The sequence below is a fragment of the Triticum aestivum genome, chromosome 4D (genome assembly GCF_018294505.1).
Source record: "Triticum aestivum cultivar Chinese Spring chromosome 4D, IWGSC CS RefSeq v2.1, whole genome shotgun sequence".
Lineage (NCBI taxonomy): Eukaryota > Viridiplantae > Streptophyta > Magnoliopsida > Poales > Poaceae > Triticum > Triticum aestivum.
The window spans coordinates 367984131-367992164 of record NC_057805.1 but is presented as its reverse complement, the minus strand read 5'-3'; the positions used below and the strand labels follow the sequence as shown (position 1 = coordinate 367992164).

Below are 8034 nucleotides of genomic sequence, written 5' to 3'. Positions count from 1 at the left end.
TTGCTTTCTCTACTAAGACTTCTCTCTCCTCTTAGAGGCGGCCTCCACACATTGCAACCCCGGTTTTAGTTCAAAATAGCATCATCTCTTAGCAGGGAGGCAGCCTCTAAGAAATAACGAAATTGAGTGACCCCATTGTCAATTGTAGGGAGGGACTGTGGTATGTCAAGAAACTTGTTTTCTAAACCTGTTGGTAGGGTCCATCTATAAGGCAACGTGTGGGACCTAGCATAGAGGCAATGCTGCCTCACACATTGTGGATGCCCTAGTCCTGCTGCACTCCAAGAAAACGTCATTCAATTCACTAATCAAAGATTACACAGTTTGAGACTCCATTGAATAAGCTGGCTTGCAAGGCAAGTAGGAGTAGGAATTAAGCACCTCTAGGCCCATCTCAGTCTGAGATTCTCAGACTAGAGTTCTACTTGTACACTTGTGCAGCAAGCGACACGACGAGAATAGAAAAAACACAAGATGCGCGACGCATGCGTGGTGCAGGCGTCGGGGACAGCAGGCAGGACTGTTGGCAGCGGGGGGCAGAGCAAGGCTGGAAAATCGTATTCCTACCTGGCCGCTGTCGTCGCCCGTCAGCACTCGAGAACCTCAATCATTCCCCATTCCATCTCCCTTCTCCCGTGCTGGCTGCCAGCCTTGGCAGGCAGCCGGCTCTGATTTGTTTCACGTTTCTTCAGATTTTTAGCCGGTTTGACCAGCACCAGGCAGCAGCGCAACGCACGCAACGCAACGGCACGAAGCAAAACCCGGCGGTCTCTGTCGCGCCCTGCGCCCGCGGCAGGGGAAGGCATATGCCTCAGGCGGCCTCGGCAATTATTCTCTCTCCCGATTACGAGTAGCAAAGCCACACACCTCAAGCCAAGCCAAGGCACCAGGTCGTCAGTCCACCACGCCTCGCCGCGGGGGAGAAGGAACCCGATTCGATTCGATTCCATCCCCCCGTCTCCGCTCGTCCGTTGTACGACCTCCCCGCCCCGATTCCTCCCGTTTTCTCCGCGGCCGCTGCCCGGTCCACCACGTCGTCGCCGTCGTCGCCTCGCGCCTCGGTGCCGGTCGCGCCGGCGGCACGCGTGCTGCTGCTTCCACGCGTCGCCGCCTCCCAGCGTGGGCGCCAAGGCGAGGCGGGAGGCGGAGGCCGGGCTTGGAGGAAGGATAGGGGGCACGGCACGGCTGGGAGGAGTAGTGCACGCCACGGCGGCCCGGCGGTGGGGTATAATTCGCGCGGTGGCGGCGCGCCGAGCTGGGGGGTCGGCTGCGCTGGTGCGGGTCAGCAGAGCAGCAGGATGGGGCAGGCTCCGGAGATGGCGGCGCCGCTGCTCCTGCGGGTGGAGGACGCGGACGCCGAGTGGAGCTCCAGGCCGCATCGCATTGCTCTCTTCGTCGAGCCTTCGCCCTTCGCGTCAGTCTCCCTCCTCCCTCCCTCCCTCTTCCTCCTCCTCCCAACCCAAGTTTTGAAGCACAAGGCGCTGGCCGGATTACAGTAGTATGCTAGATTGGATCAGATCAGATCGAGATGCTCTGCACGCCGCCGTGCACAATTGGGTCGCTGGATGCGTTATTTCTTAAATTCGATGCTTCTTTGATCTACTGAGGAACTCCAGAGTCAATGCCTTTTCCTTGTTGCTGTGTCGCAGTTACATCTCCGGCTACAAGAACCGGTTCCAGAACTTCATCAAGCATCTGCGAGAGATGGGCGATGAGGTATCCGATCCTTGTTACCAACCTTGTCGCTGCTTGACTTGACTTGTACTGTTTTCAAGATCGTTGTTCTGCCTCGGAATTGACGCCTGCTTATTCGGTTCAGGTCTTGGTCGTGACCACGCACAAAGGAGCTCCCGAGGAGTTCCATGGAGCAAAGGTCATTGGCTCGTGGAGGTAATCATCCAACACAAACTATCGTCGCCCTCTACCTCAGCGATCAGTCCACTCCAGAAATACCAAACGATCCCAAAAACTACTTTGCTGAAAGCACAGAACGCAGAAAATATGATGGAACATTTGCAGAGGAGTGTCCTGTAATCAACTGCCATGCTGACTAGAACGTTTGGTAGATATATTGTGAAATCGTCGTTATATTTATTTTCAAGTATTTTCCTAGTCAACTTTCTAAATTTGGAATGTCGTCAGGATTCAGTTTGTGGAAACTTCTTTATTCTGCATGTACTTCGGTTCCTAAACTCCTCCTTTTCAGCTTTCCATGTCCATTGTACCAAAATGTTCCACTCTCGTTGGCACTGAGCCCCAGAATATTTTCTGCCGTGTCGAAGTTCAAGCCAGACATAATCCATGCCACTTCACCTGGAGTTATGGTAACTGTCAAAAACTCAATATGCATCCATTGCCATTTGCCCTGTGGTTTCTCATTACCACATATCGTGATTTCAGGTTTTTGGCGCCCTTGCTATCGCAAAGATGATTTCAGTTCCAATGGTCATGTCTTATCACACACATCTTCCAGCGTGAGTTTCTTTTCCACTGCTAGGTGTCAGCTGGTTCAGTGTTGTTAAGAGATTAGCACTCTTGAACTGATTTCTTGTAACGGCTTCCAGGTACTTACCAGGGTACAATTTAAATTGGTTACTTGGACCCACATGGGGCCTTATAAGTAAGCCCATTGTCATCACTTCTTTTATGTTCTGTACAAAAGTGCAAAGCTGAGAATAAAATAAAACTGATCTTTCTCACTTAGTTTGTGCTGACATTCTTATTTTGTTTCAAAGGATGTCTCCACAGGTCTGCAGATCTTACTCTAGTTCCTTCAGTAGCTATTGCCGAGGACTTTGAAACTGCTAAAGTAGTACCAGGTTAAACAATCAAAATAAATCACTATTTATACATTTCAACCCTTCGTCTATCCTAATCATACCCACTTGCCTCTGCAGCAAACAGAGTACGGCTTTGGAACAAGGGTGTTGATTCTGAAAGCTTCCATCCTAAATTTCGGAGGCATGAAATGCGGATCAAGTTGAGGTATCTCCTGTTGCTTCAAATTCAACAAGGAAAGAGTTGAGGAAGACAACGCGCATGCTTATTGATTTTTCTTTTCGTCTCCTGTCAGCGGTGGTGAACCAGAAAAACCATTGATAATTCACGTGGGCCGTTTTGGGCGTGAAAAGAATTTGGATTTTCTGAAGAGGTTAGCTTTTCCCATACACAGAATATACCATCAGTACTAGAAATAGAGACAATTTGAACTACATGGAAGTAAAATGGATAGGTATATTTTGCATCCATGATATTTAGGTATCATTCTATAGTAGCTGTTTTTTGCTGCTTATGGCTGTTAAAAACTGCGATACTATAATTTTCCTTTTGTATGATCAACTTTATCAGTGGTCCCTATGTAGCATTTTAGCTTCAAGAGTGCTCAGGATATTACTTCTGCTATCTTGATTTTTTTTTTGTAACAAAGTGAACACTTCATGTTAGCATTACTTAAACCTTTCCTATCTGTAGAGTATGTGTTTGCTACACGAGTGTCATTTTTCTGTGTTGTTAGTGCTTTACTTATTTGAATTGTTAATACAGAGTTATGGAAAAGCTCCCTGGAGTAAGAATTGCTTTTGTTGGAGATGGACCATACAGGTGAGTCATTTGTCCAACTGTTAACTATTTGCTGTTTTCAGTAAGACACAAACCTGATGACATCTGGGCTTACGTTCATCACCAACTACCCACTATTGAAACAACATAATCTCGAGAACTTTATTCTTTCACACTTCCAACGTACTTCCTCCGCCCCAAAATAACTATCGTTGATTTAGTACAAAGTTAGTGCAGCTTTGTACTAAATCAGCGACACTCATTTTGGGGCGAAGGGAGTATATGCTAATTCACAAACCATATACTCCCTCCGTTCCTAAATGTAAGTCTTTTTAGAGATTTCAATATGGACTACATACGGAGCAAAATGAGTGAATCTACACTCTAAAGTGTGTCTATGTACATCCGTATTTAGTCCGTATCAAAATCTCCAAAAAGACTTATATTTAGGAACGGAGGGAGTATATGTTAAAATATTGGCTGCGTTAGCTTACTTGCTGGTGAACGTATACATATACGTGCCAAGTCTCAAGTGGTCAAGCATATCTTCACTGCTGACTGAGTTGTGAGAAGAAGATGGCCTTCTCACAAGTTGCGGATTAGTATTCCTTTTTTCTGTTTCTTTGAGTTAATTGTATACATGGTTTCGCCTGAGGGTTTGTTTCTTCAGTAAGTTAGGAACTCAAGAGTACTACTGCACAAGATACTTCTGGACTAAGCAAGTAAGCTAATGCAGCCAATAAGCAAATGTACCACATGTCCACAAACAATAACAATGCTTAAATACCAAATGAGAACATGGTATGCTTTGTTTACAATGAGCACTGAGCAAGTGATAACCAACTTATTGTGCCCGGCCATCTGTTTGACCCCGTGCGGTTTCCTCTTCAATTCTGGAGATGTTTACACCGTCTGTTTTATCTTGGCAGGGCTGAGCTGGAAAAAATGTTCACAGGCATGCCTGCAGTTTTCACCGGAATGCTCCAAGGCGAGGAGCTCTCTCAAGCGTACGCCAGTGGGGACGTATTTGCAATGCCTTCAGAGTCTGAGACCCTCGGACAAGTAGTGCTGGAGTCCATGGCTTCTGGAGTTCCGGTTGTCGCTGCTCGCGCCGGAGGCATACCTGATATAATTCCCAAGGACAAGGAGGGCAAAACCAGCTTCCTCTTCACACCCGGGGATCTCGACGAGTGCGTGAGGAAGATTGAACAACTCCTCTCGTCGAAGGACCTCAGGGAGTCCGTCGGAAGGGCTGCCAGGGAGGAGATGGAGAACTGCGACTGGAGAACGGCCTCGAAGACGATACGCAACGAGCACTACAGCACCGCGACGTTGTACTGGCAGAAGAAGACGGGCAGAACGGGGTAGGCGGCGTTTATCCAGCCAGGCATTCCGTTTGCTGCCCTGTCTACTGTTATACATAACCGAAGGATTTGTACATTGTACCCAGCAGCAGCTTGCGAGCTTGTGTGGCTTGCTGCACTCATATGTCCACAGTTACGGATGATTGACCGGCCGCTTGTATGCAGTTCCTGTACATTACAAAGTTCTTTGAAATTGGCCATTTCCGTCCTACTGCTAGTCTGTTTCTACTAATTACTACTACTTTTGTTCCTAAATATAAGACGTTTTGCAGTTCAATAAGGTTGATGCAAGGGCCCTCTAAATTCTCAATGCATCCATCTGTTTCTACTTATTACCACCTCTGTTCTTAAATATAAGACGTTTTTGCGGTTCAATAAGGTTGATGCAAGGGCCCTTTAAACTCCCAATGCATCAATCTGTTTCTACTAATTAGTACTCCCTCCGTCCAAAAATAAGTGTCTCAACTTTGTACCACCTCCGTCCAAAAATAAGTGTCTCAACTTTGTACCACCTTTTGTATAAAATTGTACTAAGCTTAAGACACTTATTTTTGGACGGAGGGAGTACCTCTGTTCTTAAATATAAGACGTTTTTGCAGTTCAATAAGGTTGATGCAAAGGCCCTCTAAACTCCCAATGCATTAACCCATTCGATTACAAGTTATAGATTTCGAAACTGCCTTGCTTCCAAGTTCCAACCAGAAGAGGCGCTAATAGGCTTAAATAGCAGCTCTACCACTGTCGATCATTTTAGCAGTACATGACCAACATGAGAAACACACAAGAAAATAAATAAAACTCACACCAAATGGTTCAAGATGTAATGTACACGCAATGCACACAAAATAGTTTTCCACACAGCATATACACTTCAGTTACAAAAAAAAGGCATATACACTGCCGGAACAGATTCTCCTTTCCTAAGCTCTGCATACACAATCTCAGAAAAGGGAAAACTTCTATCATCCCATGCATCCATGTATCTGAACTCCTACAGGCACACCATGATTCTCACAAAGATTGAGAGTTTCAGAGAAGCTGCTATTGCAGACGCAGGTGATCTCATTGTCAATTCAGAAATATGGGCAACAGGTAAATCACGGAGAAGCCAATTGCTCTAGCCTCTCGAGATCTGAAGCAGTGCAATCATTCGTCTTGGAGCACGATCATGAGCTCCCCGCCTTGACTGAGAACGCTGTCCAGGAACGCAATTAGTTTTTCTTTGCACTGAAACTGCTTGGCCGACGGAAGATCGCTGTCCAGATTAAACCAGATGCCATCAATGCTTCGAATTGCCACCCAATGCCTCCCGGTCCACAGGCCCCTCAACCTCCTGACCGGTACATTGATCATCAGACCTACCAGCGCTTCGGCATCCAGATCTATCGAAGATGCCCCCTTCCGATGATCATGCCAAACTACCTTCTTCTTTCTAGATTCTACCGCCGCGATAAGAACATTTACATCATAGTTCCCTGTTAATGCATTGTGGTGGGGCTTCCAAATCAACGATAGAGGAGTCCATCTCTCCTTGTTTGGATCAGTAAGAACAAGATTTTCAGCAATCCCATCCAGCTCAGCTCGGGTGAACGATTCTTTTTCCTGAACCACACGAAACACAATCATGGTAAGCCCGGATTAAATAAGGTGGCGTCAGAGCAAAGAAACCGCCTATGCAGTGCATGGTAAGATCATGCTACCTGTATATATGTTGATGAGTGAAAGTGCCAAGCAGTTACCTCTCCGAGGATTAAGTTATTGTAATATTTTTTCATACTGATTATTAGTAGATGATAAGAAATGAAAGCCAATCAGATAGCAGCTTAAATGCTTGTTATTGCCGTGCGATCTTGGCCTCTTGCACTCACATGGCTGCAAGCGTGCACAGCTTGGTTCCCCAAATTCATGTCAACGTCAATTTGAAACGTCATTATGAAACTTGACAAAGACCAAAATATTTGTTTCCATCCCTATCAGCTACCAATTCATGATTCACGCGCACAACTGGCAAAGCCTTCATTGTATTCGGTGGACAGAGGGCTGCAAAACGGGTGAACCACACCCACCCATAAACTTGTCAGACATAACTAATGACGAACAGTGCCCACTCAATGGGCCAATAGTTGATAGAGTGACCTCAATTGCTGTCCCTTTCTACCGAGAAGGAAGATCTGTACATACTCTTAATATGCCCTGATCTTTCACCACAGCGTAAGTTGTGAGAAGTTGGAAACAATCGCATAAAAAACATGCTCACCAAGAGCACAACGCTCCACTACTATAACAATCTGTAGCTTCGCGCGGAGTAATCTGACTACTTAGGGTGCTGACTGACTGCCGATGTCCTTTGATGGGAACAATCAGGCGAACAAGAAAGCACGAGAGATAGAATCTAATTTGTTGGACTCAATTACTAAACTTAGGATTACGCAAAGTTCTCAAGCGCAGTTACTCGAACCATGAACATAGTACCGCGACTAAGCAAGAGAGGAGAAGGGTCACCTGCATAAGGTTGTTGAGGGCGTGGAGGAGGCAGAACTGCATCCTTTGCCTCTCGTGGTACACCTTGCTGCCGCTGCTGCTTCCCGCCGGGGCCGGCCCTTCCTCGTCTGGCTTTGCTTCTGATCTGGCTCCCGACTCCATGCTGCCGCGATTGATACCGGGGCAGCGGGGGATTGGGTTTTATCCCCACGGATTACGGACCGGACGGCGGTGGATTCCTTCCCTTATCCCACGGCCGCACCAAACAGACGCACGGCTTCTGCGCCGCCGCCACGAGGGGAAGCCTGCCTATCGTCGTGGACGCAACAGTAAACAGCCGAACACAAAGGAGATTTGCATTCAATCAAGGAAAAAAAAAGAACACAAAGGGGATTCGCACCGCCCGGCGCCACTGCCTTGTTATAGCTGTTGTAGAGTGAAAGTAAAGGAGACAAAGGAGAGACACAAAATAATTCTCTTAGATCTATTGCAACGTGGGAGACTCACTTATATACATGTTGAAGGGGTGTGTTGCGGAGACATCTCTTTTTCAACAGACACCTTTTGGAAGGCATCCCTCTCATACAATTGATTACATATTTTTTATTTCTCAACACTCCCTCTTGATCAA

At 46.7% G+C, this 8034-nt stretch overlaps 2 protein-coding genes across 2 annotated transcripts; one reads left to right on the top strand and one right to left on the bottom strand.

The window, feature by feature from the left end:
- Positions 1–699: 699 nt before the first annotated feature.
- Positions 700–5131, top strand: LOC123097969 (sulfoquinovosyl transferase SQD2). Its single transcript, XM_044519830.1, has 11 exons — positions 700–1414; positions 1650–1716; positions 1820–1890; positions 2207–2324; positions 2401–2474; positions 2565–2620; positions 2736–2819; positions 2898–2985; positions 3074–3151; positions 3544–3600; positions 4488–5131. Exons 1-11 carry the CDS (start codon positions 1299–1301, stop codon positions 4924–4926), a joined length of 1248 nt encoding a protein of 415 aa, XP_044375765.1. The 5' UTR covers positions 700–1298; the 3' UTR covers positions 4927–5131.
- Positions 5132–5692: 561 nt separating this feature from the next.
- LOC123097968 (josephin-like protein) lies at positions 5693–7822 on the bottom strand. The gene is made up of 3 exons (XM_044519829.1): positions 7804–7822; positions 7425–7712; positions 5693–6524 (listed from the first exon to the last, which is right to left on the bottom strand). The coding sequence occupies exons 2-3, from the start codon at positions 7563–7565 to the stop codon at positions 6069–6071; spliced, it is 597 nt and encodes a 198-aa protein (XP_044375764.1). The 5' UTR covers positions 7566–7712; positions 7804–7822; the 3' UTR covers positions 5693–6068.
- Between the last annotated feature and the right edge of the window lie 212 nt (positions 7823–8034).

Bases quoted from the DNA above. Each gene is read 5' to 3' on its own strand.
- LOC123097969 (XM_044519830.1), top strand. From the start codon at position 1,299: ATGGGGCAGGCTCCGGAGATGGCGGCGCCGCTGCTCCTGCGGGTGGAG. The intron at 2,475-2,564 runs GTGAGTTTCTTT...AACGGCTTCCAG, and splicing joins TATCACACACATCTTCCAGC to GTACTTACCAGGGTACAATT. The intron at 2,986-3,073 runs GTATCTCCTGTT...GTCTCCTGTCAG, and splicing joins GAAATGCGGATCAAGTTGAG to CGGTGGTGAACCAGAAAAAC.
- LOC123097968 (XM_044519829.1), bottom strand. From the start codon at position 7,565: ATGGAGTCGGGAGCCAGATCAGAAGCAAAGCCAGACGAGGAAGGGCCG. The intron at 6,525-7,424 runs GTGACCCTTCTC...CGTGTGGTTCAG, and splicing joins CCCTCAACAACCTTATGCAG to GAAAAAGAATCGTTCACCCG.